At 42.7% G+C, this 19,667-nt stretch overlaps 1 protein-coding gene across 2 annotated transcripts in view; it reads right to left on the bottom strand.

The window, feature by feature from the left end:
• LOC126330208 (cystathionine beta-synthase-like) overlaps nt 1-17,869 on the bottom strand; it is a 132,940-nt gene extending 115,071 nt beyond the window's left edge. The window contains exon 1 of one of the 2 annotated variants that reach the window (XM_049996343.1): nt 17,592-17,869. In XM_049996343.1, coding sequence (XP_049852300.1) covers nt 17,592-17,598 — 7 coding nt within the window. In that variant the 5' untranslated portion in view covers nt 17,599-17,869. Of the gene's footprint in view, nt 1-17,136; nt 17,226-17,591 lie in introns of those variants that run through there. The other variant, XM_049996351.1, reaches the window with a different exon arrangement.
• Nucleotides 17,870-19,667: the final 1,798 nt, after the last annotated feature.

Genomic DNA, 19,667 nt, shown 5'->3' on the forward strand with positions numbered 1-19,667 from the left:
ATGGACCGCTCAGGACTGGCATCACGTTCTCTTCACCGATGATTGTCGCATATGCCTTCAACCAGACAATCTTCGGAGACGTGTTTGGAGCCAACCTGGCCAGTCTTAACGCTTTAGACACACTGTCCAGCGAGTGCAGCAAGGTGGAGGTTCCTTGCTGTTTCGGGGTGGCATTGTGTGAGGCCGACGTACACCGCTGTTGGTCATGGAAGGCGCCATAACGGCTGTACGATACGTGGATGCCTTCCTTCGCCCGAAAGTACAAACATATCGACAGCAAGCATATTGGCGAGGCATTCGTCTTCACGGACTACAATTCGCGCCCCCATCGTGCACATCTTGTGAATGACTTTCTACAGGATAACGACATCAGCACTCTAGTGGCGAGCATGTTCTCCAGACAGGAACCCAATCGAACATGCCTGAGATGGATTGAAAAGGGCTGTTTATGGACGGCGTGGCCCACAAACCACTCTGAGGGATCCACGCCGAATCGCCGTTGGACCAATAGTGCCTTGATGAACTTGTGGATGGTATGCCATGACGAATACAGGCATGATCAATGCAAGAGGACGTGCTACCGGGTATCAGAGGTACCGGTGTGTACAGCAAGGTCTCGCTGTATGGTGACAGAGCATGCGATGTGTGTTTTTCATGAGCAGTAAAAACGGCGAAAATTATATTTAGGTTGATCTCTATTCCAGTTTTCTGTACAGGTTCCGGAAGTCTCGGAACCGAGGTGATGCAAAACTCTTTTTGATGAGTGTAGATCCACACTGTATATAGGGGGATTCACGAAGATGCGCACATATTTTTATATGTTATTCTACAAGCATAACTAAAGAAAAAAGTTCATATAAACATAGGTCCGCACACGTTTAGCTACGGAGTTACGGCTAATAAAAGATTCTGCCTGAAATTTAGCAACTTTGCTAATATGAAGCCATCGCAAAACTGTACGAGGTTAAAGCAAAGTACGATTTTCATTTATCTTGTTGTTATTGGTCTGTCGAATCTATTAAAACATGTCCCAGGCGTGTATCTGCAGTAGTTTTCCAGAACATCCAAAGGAGCAAGGATTATTATACAAGTAAATTTGTTAACTTTCCATTAAGAATGTAGAAACGTTTATGTCACTGTTAGCAACAGTTAGTGAGTTGTTTCAGTAATTTCCTAATTTTGAAAACATGTATCTCCGCGAATCACCCTGTGTACAGGGGTTGGACAAAAGTATATAAATATCCGATAAACGCATGCTTGAGTGAGCATTAATGCAGATGCTAGCCAAGCTTTCAGATTACGCTGTTGAATTTTGGCCACGAACGGCGCCTGTGCAGTGTCCTCGTGTGTGTTGCAAGCGTCAGTCGTGGTCAGAACGGAGTTCTGTGTAGCTGGGAGTGCATCACGGTATGTCGGAGTTAGGCGAATGTTAACGTGGGCAAATTGTTCGGGCTAGCGTGCTGGGTGCTTCACTAACCAAGGGAGCCGGAGTGTTTAGTGTTTGAAGAGGCACCGAATCGAAGATTATACCGCATACAGGGAATGCGGAAAAACTTGTCCGCTGCGTCACAGTGCAGACGAAAGTGGCTGTTGAGTAATCGTGACAGATGGTCATTGAAAAGGATGGCGGCCATAAATAAGATCACGTTAGCTGCAAAAGTCACTGCAGAACTGAACGTCGCCTTCACGATCACTGTCAGCTCCCAAACGCGAAGGGAGCCTCATAAGGGGGAACTGTAGGGCGAGATACAGTTCCATCACCACTCAGGGGCAATGGAAGAAAGTTATTTTGTTGGACGAGTCTGCTTTCACACTGTTTCCAACTTAAGGCCGGTGTTACGTCCCAAGAGTGAAACATGGAAAGGATCGGCGATGATTTGGCCAGCCATATCATGTTATTCCATGGGCGCCATGGTTACTCTGTAAGGAGACATTACTGCCAAGGATAAAGTGACCATTTTTGGTTGATAAGGTCCGTCCCCAGTGATCCAAGACGACAAGGCCCTTGTTCACATAGCTCGGATCGTCCAGGACTGGTTTTGCGAGCACGAGGATGAACTGTCGCATATTCCACGACAGTGGCCATATGTCATTATTACTGAGCCTTTCTGATGTACTTTGGAGAGAGGGGTGCGTGATCCCTACTGACCTCCATCACCGTTTCCTGAACTTGGCACCCTTTGCCAGAAAGAATCACACAAGATTCTCTTGAAAACCGTACACGCCTTATATTTATCCATTCCGAGACGACTTGAACCTGCCTTGAACCCCACGGCTTTGCTACACCGTGTTACACACACTAATGTGCTGTGTTTATGGTCTTTCCACATTTGTATACAGAACAGTGTGACATCATCGATTTTCTCTCCTCGAACGAGGAGAAAATGGCTGTACGTACGCCCCCGTGCTCGCCCTAATCTCCCTTATCTTTCTCATGATCCACACGCTAGATATTGTGTGGTGGCCTCATAATGGTGGAAAACTCCCTTTCGAACACAGGTTGTCCAACAGGTTCACGCAAGCACTGCGTCATCTTTCTTTCAAGCATTACTGTTTGATTCTTCATTTGTGTGGCCATATTGTCCTTAGTTACTTTTTTATTGAAGGTGTAAAAAAATGTTAACAGGATATTCCGTCGGTCCTTGGTAGAACAACATTGTAATAAATGAAAAGCACAATATTGTAGAACAAAAGCAAACTGGTGCTTTTCGAGTAAAAAAATCTTTTCCTTTCTCACCCCTCATTTTCTATCACTCTACCACTCGCCCATTTATTTCCTCCAGCGGACTCTCAGCTCCACTACTCTGCATCCGAAAAATGTCCTGGTTGCCGCTTTCAGCTGCTAGTAAAATCTTTACTTAAACAAGAACTTGCAGCTGACTGACAATCATCTGGTTCCTCTAGACCAAATGAAAATAGTAGCATTAAACATTAACCTGTCACAAGTCTGTTAACTGATATGAATGGAGGATATAAAATCATTCACATCAAATAATAAAACCATGAATCTGTCACTGAAAATATTATGACACAGACAGTGATGCGACACACTATGAACAAATCATAACACAAAAACATCATCTGCTGTCACATCGTAATATAAATTACATCGCCAATACGTGAACTATGCTAGGCAGTCCACTCTCTCAAGTTACATCAGCAATCGGCTTTCGATGGATGCATAGCACACAGAGGCGACTTCACGGCTGCTCACTGTTTACTGCTAGAACGAAAGTAGGTCATAGAGATCTTCCTTCATATACCGATGGTGAGTAGTAGCTTACGATTATACAAGCCGCGAGTCGTATGATATGGTAAGCAAATGTACCAGTCGTAACAGATAGTCTGCATATTGCATTTAAGAGCAACATACGCGTTTTACATACCTGGTTGAGGTGACGGAAATAAAAATGGTTCAAATGGCTCTGAGCACTATGGGACTTAACATTTGAGGTCATCAGTCCCCTAGAACTTAGAACTACTTAAACCTAACTAACGTAAGGACATCACACACATCCATACCCGAGGCAGGATTCGAACCTGCGACCGTAGCGGCCGCGTCGTTGCAGACTGAAGCGCCTAGAGCCGCTCGGTCACACAGGCCGCCTTGACGGAAATAAATCCTTAGAAGTAACACCTTACATACCCGCAAAGACGCTAATATGAAGCACGCTACATTTAGTAAACTTACGTTAGCTGTTCACTTCATAGAACATCGTTTCAAGTCCGCATTGGCTGGGTATCCATTGGCGGGAAAAAACTCGCAACAGCAAGAAGGAGCTGTGCAACATAAACGAAAGTTGGTAGTCGTGTTTCTACACCTGCAAGATGATGTCTATTCAAATTCGCGCCAGTCGCATAGAGTGGCACTAGCATCGCCACCACGAAGATGAAAAAAAAAAAAAAGTTGAAATGTGTGTGAAATCTTATGGGACTTAACTGCTAAGGTCATCAGTCCCTAAGCTTACACACTACTTAACTTAAACTATCCTAAGGACAAACACACACACCCATGCCCGAGGGAGGACTCGAACCTCCGCCGTGGCTGCAGCGCCTGAAACCGCTCGGCTAATCCCGCGCGGCCACGAGGATGCAAATCAGGTTTGCTTTAAATACGCGCTGTAACGGTCGTGAGCGTCATTTACCTTTGAGATTGGATGTTAACCAAGAATACCTGTAAGGCGACAAAGACGCCATTGCCGACACTTCAGTGACTTTGAACGAGGTTGTGTAATACGACTACGAGAAACTGGATGTTCCTTCTGCGATACCGCAGAAAAACTTGGCAGAAATGTAGCCCCTGTACATGATTGTTGGCAGCGGCGGTGACGACAGTGTACCATCACAAACAGACTGCGTTCCGGAGGGCCGCGTGGCACTACCGAGAAGAAAGACCATCGTGTTTGGCGTATGGGTGTCGCGCATCGTACCGCATCTGCAGCAGCAGTATGGGCAGCAGCTGGCGCCACAGTGACACAACGAACTGTTACTAATCTGTTACTTTAAGGCCAGCTCCAAGCCAGATGCCATGTAGGTGCATACCACTGACCCCAAACCACCGCCATTTTCGACTTCCGTGGTGTCAAGCGAGAACTCATTGTAGGGCGGGGTGGAGGTCTACGACTACGTCTACGTCTACGTGATTACTCTGCTATTCACAATAAAGTGCTTGGCAGAGGGTTCAGTGAACCACCTACAAGCTGTCTCTCTACCGTTCCACTCTCGAACGGCGCGCGGGAAAAACAAACACTCAAATTCTCCTGTGCGAGCCCTGAGTTCTCTTATTTTACCATGATGATCATTACTCCTTACTTAGGTGGGTGCAAACAGGATGTTTTCGCAACCGGAGGAGAAAACTAGTGATTGATATTTCATGAGAAGATCCCGTCGCAACCAAAAACGCTTTTGTTTTAAACACTGCCATTCCATTTCACATATCATGTCTGCAGCACTATCTCCCCTATTTCGCAGTAATACAAAACGAGCTGCCCTTCTCTGAACTTTTTCGATGTCATTCGTCTGTCCCACCTGATGCGGACCCCACATCTACAGCAGTACTCCAGTATAGGGTGGACAAGCGTGGTGTAAGCAGTCTCTTTAATACAGCTATTGCACCTTCTAAGTGTTCTGCCAATGAATCGCAGCCTTTGGTTTGCTCTACCCACAACATTATCTATGTGATCGTTGGAATTTAGTTTATTTGTAATTGTAATCCCTACGTATTTAGTAGAAATTACAGCCTTCAGATTTGTTTGCCTTATCGCGTAATCGAAATTTATCGGATTTCTTTTACTACTCATGTGAATAACTTCATTATTCAGTTTCAATTGCCACTTTTCGTACCATACAGATATCTTATCTAAATCATTTTGCAATTCGTCTTGGTCATCGGATGACTTTACAAGATGGTAAATCATCTACAAACAATCTAAGAGGGCCACTCAGATTGTCTCCTATGCCGTTAATATTAGATCAGGAACAATAGATGGCCTGTAACACTTCCTTGGGGAACGCCGGATAATACTTCTGTTTTACTCGAACTGTGGCCTTTCTGACAGGAAATTACGAATCCAATCGCACAATTGAGGCCATATTCCTCACGCACGAAGTTTGGTTATAACATGCTAGTGAGGAGCAGTGTCGAAAACCTTCTGGCAATCTAAAAATATGGAATCAATTTGACATCCCCTGTTGGTAGCTGTCATTACTTGATGAGTATAAAGAGCTAGTTGTGATTCACAAGAACGACATTTTCTGAATCGGTGCTATGTGTGAATAAATAGTTTCCTTCGAGGTAATTCACAATGTTCGAACACAGTATATGTTCGAAAACCCTATTGCAAATCGACGTTAGTGACATGGACCTGTAATTCAACGGGTTACTCCTATTTCCCTTTTTGGGTATTGGTATGACTTGAGCAATTTTCCAGTCTTTAGGTACGGATCTTTCTATGAGCGAGCGGTTGTATATAATTGCTAAATATGGAGCTATTGTATCAGCATACTTTGAAAGGAACCTGACTAGTATACAATCTGGACCGGAGGCCTTGCCTATTTTAAGTGATTTAAGCTGCTTCATTACTCCGAGAATATCTACTTCTATGTTTCTCATCTTCTCAGTTGTTCTTGATTGGAATTCAGGAATATTTACTTCGTCTTCTTTGTTGAACGAGTTTCGGAAAACCATGTTTCATAACTCTGCTTTAGTAGCACTGTCGTCAGTGATTTCACCGTTGTTATCGCGCAATGAAAGTATTGATAGCGTCTTGGCACTGGTGTGCTCTATGTATGACCAGAATCTCTTTGGGTTTTCTGCTAGATTCCGGGTTTCGTTGTGGAAATTATTAAAAGCATCTCGCATTGAAGCACTAGCTATATTTCTGCAAAACTTTGCCAATCTTGGGGATTTTGCGTTCTTTTAAATTTGACGTGCTGTTTTCGTTGCTTCTGGAACAGCGACCTGACCCGTTTTGTGTACCATGGGAGATCAGTGCCAACACTTAATAATTTATGTGGTATATATCTATATTTCTATCAAATAATTCCCTATCTTTTATAGGGTTACATGATCAGATCGGAAGGAGTGGAGACTGTCTCTTAAAAAGGCGTTAAGGGCATTTTATCTGCTTTTTAAAATAGATATACTTTTCGTTTCTTTTTTACGGTTGTGGGTGTTACGGTATTCATCCTAGCAGCAACTGTCTTGTGGTAGGTAACCCCTGTATCCGTCACGATACTCCCTGGTTGTCCAGGATTATCTGTTGCTAAGAGGCGAAGTACGTTTTCGCAACCATTTACGCTTCTAGTGGGTTCATAAACAATTTGTTCAAAATAATTTTCTGAGAAAGCATCCAGTACAATTTCGGAACACGTTTTATGCCTGCCGCCGGCTTTTAACGTACACTTTTTCTGTTGTGTTTTCTGATGGAAGCTGGTTCTGCCTCATAACCAGTGATGGCCGTGTATTGGGTAGGAGAAGACAAGTTGAGGGAATGCAGCGAACGTGTCTACGTGCTGGACACACTGGACCTCCTGCACATTTGGAATTATAGTTCGGCGTGCGATTTCATATGACTGCAGGAGCGCTCTTGTTGTTATTCCACGCCCTCTGGCTGCAAATTTGTGCGTCAATCTAGTCCTTCGACCTGTTGTGCTGCCATTCATGACCAGCATCCCAAGGGGTGTTTTCCAACAGGATAATGCTGGCTTACATACCACTGTTGTAACCCAACATGCTGTACTTTGTACAGAGTGTCGACATGTCGCCGTGGCCTGGTCGATCACCAGATCTGTCTTAAATCGAGCACCTATGGGATTATAACACGCGTAAGTGGCTAGTACCAGCAACATACTATCTGCTATGACGGTCTCATTTATTTTGTCGTAAGCTTACGACACACACGTTGTAAGATACTAGTCACTATCGATGTATGAAGACCTCTATGACATCTTTGGTTCTACCAGTAAAGAGCGACCAGCTGTGTAATCGGCTGGTGGTACGCACTCGTTCATAGCGTTAACGCCGATTGCTGAAGTAACCTGAAAGAGTGCACTGCCTAGCACAGTTTATAAAGGTTATATCCGTAAAAGGGTGTAAAAATATAATAGGACATATAGAATGCTCCACGGAACAATTTGAAGTAGGAAACCCGTGTCGGAGAAGCCACCTTAAGGTTCAAAATGGTTCAAATGGCTCTGAGCACTATGGGACTTAACATCGTAGGTCATCAGTCCCCTGGAACTTAGAAATACTTAAATCTAACTAACCTAAGGACATCACACACATCCATGTCCGAGGCAGGATTCGAACCTGCGACCGTAGCAGTCGCGCGGTTCCGGACTGAAGTGCCCAGAACCGCTCGTCCACTCCGGCCGGCTATTTTATATTCGCCTAATATGATGCTGTAAATGCTTTTAAGTGAGTACGTGACATTTTGTTAAGTGTGTGTTGTCGTTACCATTTACGTCAGTCAACAGATTTGTGACAGTTTAATCTTGTAGTGCTAATTGCGTATTATTTCAATTTGGTATACAGGAACCTGATGGTCAGCCGAACGAAACTGGTTGTTTAAATACAGTTCTTACCAGCAGCACATTACTGTAAGCATATTATTCAAATAGCCACGAGCCGTGGGGCATCATCATCTGCTGAAAATATACTCTGCATTCACTGTACAATCATCTGCCCGCCCCTGCCCTGTCAAATCATCCCCCCAGCACCGCCATCTATTCGCTAAACCTTCTACTCCATCGCAACACAATAATATAAATACATAATAACATAAGTAAATGACATTACACTAGCGGTAAAATTCGCAACAGCACACAAAACACTTGAGGCATATGTTGCCAGAGAGATACAAGATTCACGTCGCGAAATGCATCGTTCTGCAAAGGAATATGGGATTACACCAGAATCAACAGCTGCAGGAGGAGGAATAATTCGTAATCACACAAGCAGACGGCGTTTCCTGATGTGAGCGAAAAACAGGCACGAAATCCTGTTAAGTACATTGAAAATCTTTTAAACGAACTGTTTTTCGGTCTAGAAAGGAAGCCAATTTGTGAATAATCACATTGTAGACCACCGAACATGTTTTATTTCGATAAAACGAAACGCGTTTGGTGACCAAAACACTCACTTTTTTGTCGTTGCAAAGAAGGAGTAAAAATACCTTGAATAATTCCCGTTTAAATTCCCCGACTGTTTGATAGGAGCTGTACTGCCCTGTTACGATCCTATCAGAGCGTCCTTGAACCCATACGATGCCTATTGGCATACCTGCTTGATAACAACTCCGAACACTGGAACAATATTCTAGAACTGTAATTCACTAGCATGTCATACCCCTTTTCTTTACGGACCCTTCCCGATAAAATAAGTTTTCCATTCGTCTTGCTTAATACCAGGTGTACCGGTATGAAATGAGCGTTAAGATACAAATGTGTCGATAGGGAACATTCGTTGTTAACGAGCCTTAATCTTTTTTTTTTTGTTTGGTTGGTATGACATTTGTCAAAGTATTTAGTATACATCAAGTCATGGAACAAACAACATCATATGTTCTCATCGTGTTAACCATGTCGAATTTTGTACCAGAAAGTGATGATTTGCGGAAAGCATTAATTTTTTGTTTTCATTTGAAAAAAAAAAAAGTGCGCTGCAGAGTCGCATCGAATGTTTGTCGAGGCATATGGTAATCATGCTCTATCAGAAGCAACGTGCAAAAGATGGTTTCAACGGTTCAGAAATAATGATTTTGATGTAAGATATGAAGAACGTGGAAGACCACTAAAGTTCGAAGACGCCGAATTGCGAGCAATATTGGATGAAGATGATACTTTGAGTTAGAAGCAAATGGCAGCAATGCTAAATGTTGCACAACAAACAATTTCTGACCGTTTGAAAGCTATCGGAAAGATCCAAAAATGTGGAAAATGGGTGCCACATGAATTGGATGAAAGACAGATGGAAAACCGAAAAACCATTTGTCAAATTTTGCTTCAAAGACATGAAAGAAAATTAATTTTGCATCGAATTGTTTCTGGTAATGAAAAATGGATTTATTTTAAGAATCCTAAACGGGAAAACTCGTGGGTTAATCCGGGACAACCATCAACATAGACTGCAAAACCAGATCGATGCGGCAAGAAGACCATGCTCTGTGTTTGGTGGAATCAGAAAGGCGCGGTGTATCACGAGCTCCTAAAACCCGGTGAAACTACAGTGAAACTAATCGCTACAGACAACAAATGATCAATTTGAACTATGCATTGATCGTAAAAAGACAGGGTTGGGCCAGAAGACATGATAAAGTAATTTTTTTACACGACAATGCACCTGCACACAAAGCAAAACTGATTCAGGATACAATCAAAACACTTGGCTGGGAGCTGCTACCCCACCCGTCGTATTCACCAGACTTGGCCGTTTCCGACTACCATTTATTTTCATCAATGGGACACGCATTGGCTGAGGAACACTTAGATTCCTATGAAAAAGTCGTAAATTGCGTGTCTGATTGGTTTGCTTCAAAAGACGAGCATTTCTATTGGCGTGGTGTCCGCAAATTACCAGAAAGTTTGTCAAAATATATAGAAAGCAATGGTCAGTACTTTGAATAAAATGTTTTTACTTTTAAATTCAAAATTAGTGTTTCATTTTCACAAAAAAACGCTCATTTCATACAGGTACACCTGGTACTTTTCATTTATTTATTTCAGTGCGTCAGAAACACACACTATAACTTACAGGTTATCACAAATATTAAGAAAAATACTTCAAACAGATTGGGCCTAACACTAATAAAAATATTCTCAACAGATTCGTCCTATAAGCTTTATCATTTCTGCTAATAATTAATGACATCGAATAAGCATATGCTACACAAACATACAGAGTGAACCAGAACCCCAACGGTGAATTTTCAAAAGTGGTAGTACGGACCAAAATTAAAAAAATAGATGTTTAGCATACATGGGCTCCAAAGTGCTTACCTTAAGAGCAATGAGCATGCGTTCGTCTTAACTGTGTAACACGTCTCTTCCACGGGAGAAGTGCTCATAGCTCTTAACGTATGCATTTTGGAGCCCATATTACTGGACATTTTTCCAATTTTTGATCCATACTAATTTCTCCCAAAATATAGAAAGCAAAGAGCTTTCAATAGAAAAGATGCGCCTGTCAGTTGCGAAGATGTACAAGTGCTCATAAGTTTTAATGCACGCATTTTAGAGTCCTTGTTTACTCGTCTCGAAACTTTTCAGACGTGGCTGATGGGGTGCATCGTCCCACAGTGGCACTGTGATGATCTTATGACGTGAATTCTATGGAGATGATGTCGTTTGCAGTCGTGGTTGGGATCCAGACTGGTAGCGGACATTACTAAATGTCTCTTGTTCCCTTAGCAAGTGGGTCAGCGTTTCATATCGCACTTTTTGGCGCACCAGTGTAGCTTCGGCATGTTTGAATGGATTTGCTTGTAGCATGTGACGCGTTCAGATCTCCCGTCTTCCATTCACTCCTAGCCTTGACTCAGGCTACAGCAATTGTACCTCCACCCGGAATGCATCTCTCTTGTATCCCATTCCCTTCTGCGTTCTTTGCTAGTTGGTGAGCCTTCTCATTCCCACAATGCCAACATGTCGCACAGTCCGTACATGTGGGTCGCTTCTTAGTAGTACTGACAGAGCAGCAGCCATTTCGACAGCAGCTCTCTCTGTCTTTACGAGCTGGTGTTCCTGTTTGCAACGCATATGGTCAGCTTGTATTTTATTTCCGTGGAGCCTATTACGTACCAGACATCCACAGGACTGTCAGCTGTTATTCATTTATTCCAATGGGCGTTAACTTCCCTGCAGTAAATTTTTTTGGTTTTACTTTCATGTACTCTTATTTATCGAATGCGACACATGTAAACTCACCTGCATGTACGTATTCGGCGTGGTACCTGAAGATGGTGCAATATTGTCTCGATTGTATTATACTTCAGAAATACCAAACTAAAACAAAAAATACCTCTGCGGGAAAACTGACCCTAACTGGAATAAATATTGTATCTTAGCTATCTTTCAGTGGTTAATTAGTTACGCCGTGTAAAATACCGCGACTTTCTGTAGAAGGAATGGTCCGCTCTTTTCATTTTTAGTACGTACGTAGGAACAGTGAACAGACTCATCATATATGGACTCACTGGCACGCACACGCCGTCCCCCCCCCCCCCTCTCCCCCCCCTCTCCCCCCCCCCCCCCCCACATACACACATAGCACTTGGCCATTGTTGGGACTCTAAATAGACACAAGTATCTACACTTCCCAATAGATATGCAGCCACAGTTATTGGAAGCCATCCAACTGGACTTAAGGCAATCAGTGTAGTAACAACCACAAGCGCTAAGCAGATGGTGCGGCAAGGGCTCCCGGGAGCTGTGGGTGCCTTCCGCCAAAAATAAGGTAAAAATGTTCATAAGGGGAATTAAAAGTGGAAAGGAAGAGTAGAAAAAAAGGAAATACAACAAACGTCGATGATTCTTCATGTTGTCGATTTAACTATATATCTGGGGTTTGCAGTTACGAGAGACTTAAATTGCAACGATCACATACATAACGTTGTGGGGAAGGCGAACCAAAGACTGCGTTTTATTCGCAGAACACTTAGAAGATGTAACAGGTCTACTAAAGAGACTGCCTACATTATACACTTGTCCGTCCTCTGCTAGAGTATTGCTGCGCAGTATGGGATATTTACCAAACGGTACTGACGGAGGATTTCACAGAGAAAAGGGCAGTACTTTGTGTATTACCGGGAAACATGGGAGAAATTGTTAAGGATACAACACACGAACTGGTGTGGCAAACATTAAAAAAATGGCCTTTTTTGTTGCGGTGACATCTTTTCACAAAATTTCAGTCACCATATTTTTCCTCCGAATGCGGAAATATTTTGTTGACTCCCACCTATAAAGGGCAAAATGGCCATAATAATAAAATAAGAGAAATCAGAGCTCGTATGGAAAGATTTAAATGTTCGATTTTTCCCACGCCTGATTGGAGAGTGGAACGGCCGAGAATCTGAAATTGGTTTTGTGAACCCTCTGTTAAACACTTGGATCTGAATTGCAGACTAGTGGTGTAAACGTAGATTAGATTACCGTATGCAACAATGCACAAAACAGAACTGCACCACTGTGTACAAGAAAAACTTTCTAAGTGAAGAGAAATGTACAATTAAAGATAATGCGAATAGAAATTGAGAAACCTTACTAAGAAAACTAGTATTTTAATACACAGTGGACTGAACTACACATAACCCACCTAAGGGGAAAAAAAGATCGTCTTGCAAACTTTATCAGCCCAACCCCGTTCCTCAACAGTAAATAAAGTCTTGAATTAACAAATCGAACTTCCATTTTAACAAGAATACCGTTTAAACCCGAAATCCAAGGTTTAAATTTCCACGCCTGTTCAGGTATATTTTATGAATATTTTGGTGCAAGGCACCCATGGTATCTGGTGTCTCGTTACTGAGTAGTAGAGCAACGAGTTACTCGGTTTGTTTTCCCATTTATCTTCGTTTCCGTGAAAATACCTTTCACAATAGTCAAAAAGCATGTAATCCATAGTAGGGTCTCATTTGCGAGGTGCATATCGGCCAACTCCTCACCAGTAAACACATCCATAATGCTACAACTGACATTGTCATAAAAAAAAAAAAACACGAGACAGTACTGACAGTGAGTGAAGTTTTGTGGCTGATTAGTAAAATGGCCACCACTGATGCGACAGCAAGTACTCTGTGTGAATGGAACAAGCTTGCTTCCAAAAAGATACACGGCGCATACCGTCCACATTTGCACAATCGTGCAGCTATTTTCAGTGCAATACAGACACGTACTGCAATGGCAGCAACAAATCAAACGACGTACAATTAGTCTATAATGAGCCGCAGGATCCCACCGACCCGCTATACCTAAATACTCAGACAATATCGCGTGGTTCAAATGGCACTAAGCACTATGTAATTTAACATCTGAGGTCACAGTCCCCTATACTTAGAACTACTTAAACCTAACTAACCTAAGGACATCACACACTTCCATACCCGAGGCAAGATTCGAGCCAGCGACCGTAGCAGCATCGCGCCTTGAACCGCTCGGCCACAGCGGCCGGCAATATCGCGTGGATAAAATTGAAATTTTATCGGTGGAGTTTGAGTTCACCCTGTTGAAATGCAACTGAAGTAATACGGATTGTCGTCGTGGCAAACAACTCGTACACTGATACAAACAACAACTGTCCCAGCGTCAGGAAAAGGGGTCCCACTAACGTCTCCCATGCTACACCAGATGGTGCAGTTCGTTTGTTTATTATTATAACTGTCAGATCAAGTGCTCGAAATAATGACTTGGACAGTGATACAAGAGTTGCGCACCGACAATACTGCCCGTTGAATTTCATATGGACGATATGTCACGTCTTCCGTAGTTGTCGGTGTTTCCCTGTAGACCTTTTGCTTCAGTTTTCTGCACAATTAAATTCCTGAGGCGTTACATCTGGAGAGCGTGCAGAACTTCTGTTACAGAGTCCACATGTTGTAATTACGGCCATGGTACTAACATGACTAATGTCTGCCAATTTTGTACAGGTAATAATTAACACAAAATGGACTGCATGCTCATCAGAGATAACGCTTCTGGTCTTTTACATGGAGACAAACGAAAACAAGATATCTTACGAGGAAAGACGGACCACTTCAGAAGATTCAACTGCAGTATAACAATGGCCTGTGAGCAGCAAACACTACAAATGAAATTCAGTTTTCAATACTTCTAAAACCGCATTACGGTATGTACCAGTGCTGAAGATATACATTTCGAGCTTCGATTACATTTGATAGACGTTTCTGAGACTCTTCCTGTAACGGTGTTACCTTGTTACTATTATTGAGCAAATACCACGGATGTTATGTAGTTGAAGCCCTCTTCGAAGGCTCTTTGCATTGCTACAGAAAAAGGTATATAGTTACTTTAAAACAAAAGAAGTTGCTGTCGTATGTGAGCTTCTATAAACGTTCAAAATTTCTTGCGTGTGTAATTCGCCACATTGTCCGATGCAGCGCAGGGAGCGCTGCATCTTCATATGTTTACGCCTTCTTGACATATTTGGGGTGACTGGTCCTTGCTGCTCCACTCAATGTGTAATGTGCATATCTTCTGCCAGCGATCATTTTTGGCGATATCCTGAAATGAAATGTCGTGTGCACAACTCCCATCACCGTATCGTCTTCGTTAACCGGAACGGCATAATCCAATCTTTTTGATGCCCTATTAGATGTTTAGTCTACCGATCCTTCTATGGATAATATCCCTATATCATGTTTTCCCTTCTTTAAAATTCCCCCATATAATTCTGTCTTAAATCTGTTCTACATAACAACCCTCAAACCATAATTTGCTCGCAGCTTTAGTTCCTAAAGTATGCGCTTTGCATCACAAGACGAATGATTTATTTCTTTTATCTAGTTTTCCCACCGCCCACGATTTGCTGAATTAGCAAGTACCAGTAAGCTCCAAACGCAAACTTTCAGAAACGCTTTCGTCATTGCCAAACTAATCACCAGTACACGAAAGCACAAATACGAGCATCGCCGTGCACGCTGCAAACTGTGCCAATGAAGCACAGATGTGATTTGGCGTGATGCGTACTTTTCAAGCGCGCCAGCTCGATGCCAGAGGTGATTGGCAGCTGTCGACGAAAGTGGCGCCGCCAACAGAGACGACTGTTTACCAAATTGAAGGTCGCGCCACCACACGCCACGAAGGTCGCCCGCCAGAAATGACAACGTGGTCTGAGCCAAAGAGACACTTATCTTATTTTCGTTAACCAGGACGCGTGATCTGCGTTTTTTATTTTCGCTTAAGCTCTGCATCACGAACATGTTTCGATTTTTTTCCTCCTGAGATAGAAAAACATCAACAGTTCTTAATAAGTTTGTTTTGGTTTTTATGAAGCAGACGTCATCACATCACCCGACAGTGTGTTTTCCATATCCAATCTTTTTTCCCGGAGCTACATCATTTGAAGGGCTTGTGTTGACAATTATTAAATCTGGACGTTCGACGAACGAAACAGTAACACGCGTTTCGTTGAATCGATGAAATGAGAGAGTACGTACCAGTTATTACTGCCACAGAAGACGTACTAACCGACCATGGGTTAACTTTCGTTTTATATCTCTTGCTTGGCCTTCGGGGAGGAATATCTTACGCTCTCTCTTGAGCTTTATTCACAACATAAAATGAAGCGAGACACAAATTTTAGAATCTTTAATACAAAACACCATTCCCCTCCTTAATCTGTAATTGTATTGGGTCACTTAACTAAGCTTGTTTCAGTAGCCACAGAACCCTGCACACATTTAAGAAACTACCATTCCTGGAGCTACGGATAACTGTTGCTTTAAATGACATTGCAGCTATCGGTACTTGATACTTTAAATGACATTGAAGCTATTGGTAACTGATGCTTTAAATGACATGAATTAAATGCGGAAAACAGTTGTTTAATGTGAACGACGTTCCCGGAGGTCTTTCAAAGTTGTCAATGGCAGCTGTGTTTTTCATGTTATCCGTACAGAAACACACTATCTGCATTGTCTTTGGTTACAGCGCTATTATTCGAAATTACCACTTTGATACGGCAAACGAAATTGGGCATTTATGTTTAAATAGGTCGTTTCCACCATAGTTTTTTTTTTTTTTTTTATACGTAAGGCGACACCATTCCAAGAATCTTTCACCACAAGGAGGAATAAAGAACCAAAAACTTACGTAAGCTTCAAGAAACGTGCATCTTGTGAACAGCCGTCTATGAAGACGAAGCTGTCGGTTCGACACTGGATACGGCACTACTTACGCAAATAAATTGCATTATCAATAGCGTCTGGTTATTGAGTTCTTCTTTGAAAGAATCTGCCCATAGGAGAAAAAGCTAAATATTCGTACATGCTGAGGCAGCAAGAAATAAAATATAAGCGTTGGAACTGGATGTTGCCGAATAAGCGATGGCAAAACAGCTGACGTCTTTGTTCCGAATGATATACATGCAATAAATGAATTAATATAACAACAGTGAGAATAAGACTTGCACATACATCGTATGTTTTATATTTGCGTTATGATACTGAGAACAGAGTGGTATTATGATACACCAAAAAAGCTACGCTCTGCTACTATTTGACAGTGTTTCCGTATGGCAACAAAACAATTCATAGAGCTGGAGATTTTGCAGGTTTTTCTCACACGTTCACCACGCTATCTGTAAACCGTTCAACGTCGGTCGCTAGAGCAAATTCACGAAAACACATCGAAGAGCGAATCTCCAAGAACGACAACAACACTGCCAACAAAAACAACATTCATACGCAAAATCAAGGAAAAGGAAGCTATTCCTTTTCGTACGACAGTGATAGTCAAAGTTATTACACAACAGATTGCAAAGAGAATTCATTGTTTCTTTTTCAGCGATATGCACCACGGAAAGCAAAGACAAACGACTCGCGACTCATGTAACAAAACACGGTGCTTGTCCAACCCAAGTAACTAACAAGGAATACGTCAGTGTGCTGTAACACTTACTTTATGTGAGGCTGCCTGAGGACGCCAATGCCACCGATAGAAATGTGACACGGGGAGGGAAATCGCAGAACGGTTATCCGCTATGTAGCAGTATTCAAGAGCTGCTGACGCACCGCACAACTGAAACGACTAGATCGTAAACACTGCTCCAACAGACCGCGCAAAGCTGCAGTCGTGTGGTCAGACATCGATCACTCGAGTATCCTCACAGATAAAGCACACTCACAGAAACACTATACAGTGAGTTACGGTAATGTCGTCCATGTACATACCATAATTGACTATGGACAATAGTTGTGCTGAGAGAAAAGTGAAGTTATTGTTCTTTTTGAAGGAGAAGGGATGCCACGTAAGAGCAAGAGCGTCACATGGGTTGTCGGAGCACCTGGCACAACACGTGCGCCATTATGGTAGCGGGCTTGGCGGTAGGACAGGAATTTCTCGCGTGTACTTACTCTCCATTGTGTACGGTGCCCCGTCTCGTGCTGTGGGATGCCGGGTGGCGGGTGATACTGTAGCTTTCCACGCTGGCGAATCTGCCCGGCGCGGTAGGCTACACACAATGGTGGGGGGTGGAGGGGGTTCGCCCCATGGAGGCCGCTGGTGGGGAGGAGAGGGGCAGCGTCCTTGACAGTGAGCGCGCTGGACCTAACCTGACCTGCCGCGCGAAATCCTGTGCTGCGTTCTTGCGGTAAACAACGCACTTTCTCCCAGTCTGCCGAAATACGGCTCTCAGCCCGTGTATTATTCTGCGAACTAGACGTAACATTAGGCAGCAGGGGGCAACACATGTCCGATCCTCTATTTCGCCAATATTTTATGTGAAGTGTTTCTAACTTCTTTATAAATAAGTATATTTTATGGATAGGGGAAATGAATGAAAAAAATAGGAGCGCGGGTAAGCTACTACAAACAGCATAGTGAACTCATTATTGTGGCCAAGATGGACACGAAGCCCACGCCTACCACAGTAGTACAAGTTTATAGCCGGCCGAAGTGGCCGAGCCGTTCTAGGAACTACAGTCTTGAACCGCGTGATCGCTACGGTCGCAGGTTCGAGTCCTGCCTCGGATATGGATGTGTGTGTGTGTGTGTGTCCTTAGGGTAGTTAGGTTTAAGTAGTCCTAAGTTCTAGGGGACTGATAACCTCAGAAATTAATTCCTTAGTGCTCAGAGCCATTTGAACCATTTGAACAAGTTTATATGCCAACGAGCTCCGCAGATGACGAAGTGATTGATGAAATGTATGATGGGATAAACTAAATTATTCATATAGTGAAGGGAGACGAAAATTTCATGGGTGACTGGAATTCGGTAGTAGGAAGAGGAAGAGAAGGAAACGTAGTGGGTGAAAATGGAATTAGGGTAAGAAATGAAAGAGGAAGCCGCCTGGTAGAATTCTGCAGAGAGTATAACTTAATCATAGCTCACACTTGGTTCAAGAATCATAAAAGAAGGTTGTATACATGAAGAGGCCTGGAGATACTCGAAGGATTCAGATAGATTATATAATGGTAAGACAGAGATTTAGGAACCAGGTTTTAAATTGTAAGACGTTTCCACGGGCAGATGTGGACTCAAACCGCAATCTATTGGTTATGAACTGTAGATTAAAACTGGAGAAACTACAAAAAGGTGGGAATTTAAGGAGGTGGAATCTGGATAAACTGACAGAACCAGAGGCTGTAGAGAGTTTCAGGGAGAGCATTAGGGAACGATTCAGAGGACTGGGGGAAAGAAATACAGTAGAAGAAGAATGGGTAGCTTTGAGGGATGAAATAGGGAAGGCAGCAGAGGATCAAGTAGGTAAACAGATGAGGGTTAGTAGAAATCCTTATGTAACAGAAGAGATATTGAATTTAATTGATGAAAGGAGAAAATATAAAAATACAGTAAATGAAGCAGGATAAAAGGAATACAAACGTCTCAAAAATGAAATCGGCAGGAAGTGCAAAATGGCTAAGCAGGGATGGCTAGAGGACAAATGTAAGGATGTAGAGGCTTATCTCACTAGGGGTAAGGTAGATACTGCCTACAGGAAAATTAAAGAGACCTTTGGAGATAAGAGAACCACTTGTATGAACATCAAGGGCTCAGATGGAAACCCAATTCTAAGCAAAGAAGGGAAAGCGGAAAGGTGGAAGGAGTATATAGAGGGTCTATACAGGAGACAATATTATGGAAATGGAAGAGGATGTAGAGAAAGATGAAATGAGAGATATGATACTGCGTGAAGAGTTTGACAGAGCACTGAAAGACCTAACTCGTAACAAGGCCCCGAGAGTAGACAACATTCCATTAGAAGTACTGATAGCCTTAGGAGAGCCAGCCTTCACAAAACTCTACCATCTGGTGAGCAAGATGTACGAGACTTCAAGAAGAATATAATAATCCAATGCCAAAGAAAGCAGGCGTTGACAGATGTGAAAATTACTGAACTATCAGTTTAATAAGCTACATATGACAGTAGTATCTGTTCCCAAAAGAACGGTTACCGTTGATGACCATGCAGCTTTTGCTAGAATGAAGTG

This window comes from Schistocerca gregaria, chromosome 1 (assembly GCF_023897955.1).
Source record: "Schistocerca gregaria isolate iqSchGreg1 chromosome 1, iqSchGreg1.2, whole genome shotgun sequence".
Classification (NCBI taxonomy): domain Eukaryota; kingdom Metazoa; phylum Arthropoda; class Insecta; order Orthoptera; family Acrididae; genus Schistocerca; species Schistocerca gregaria.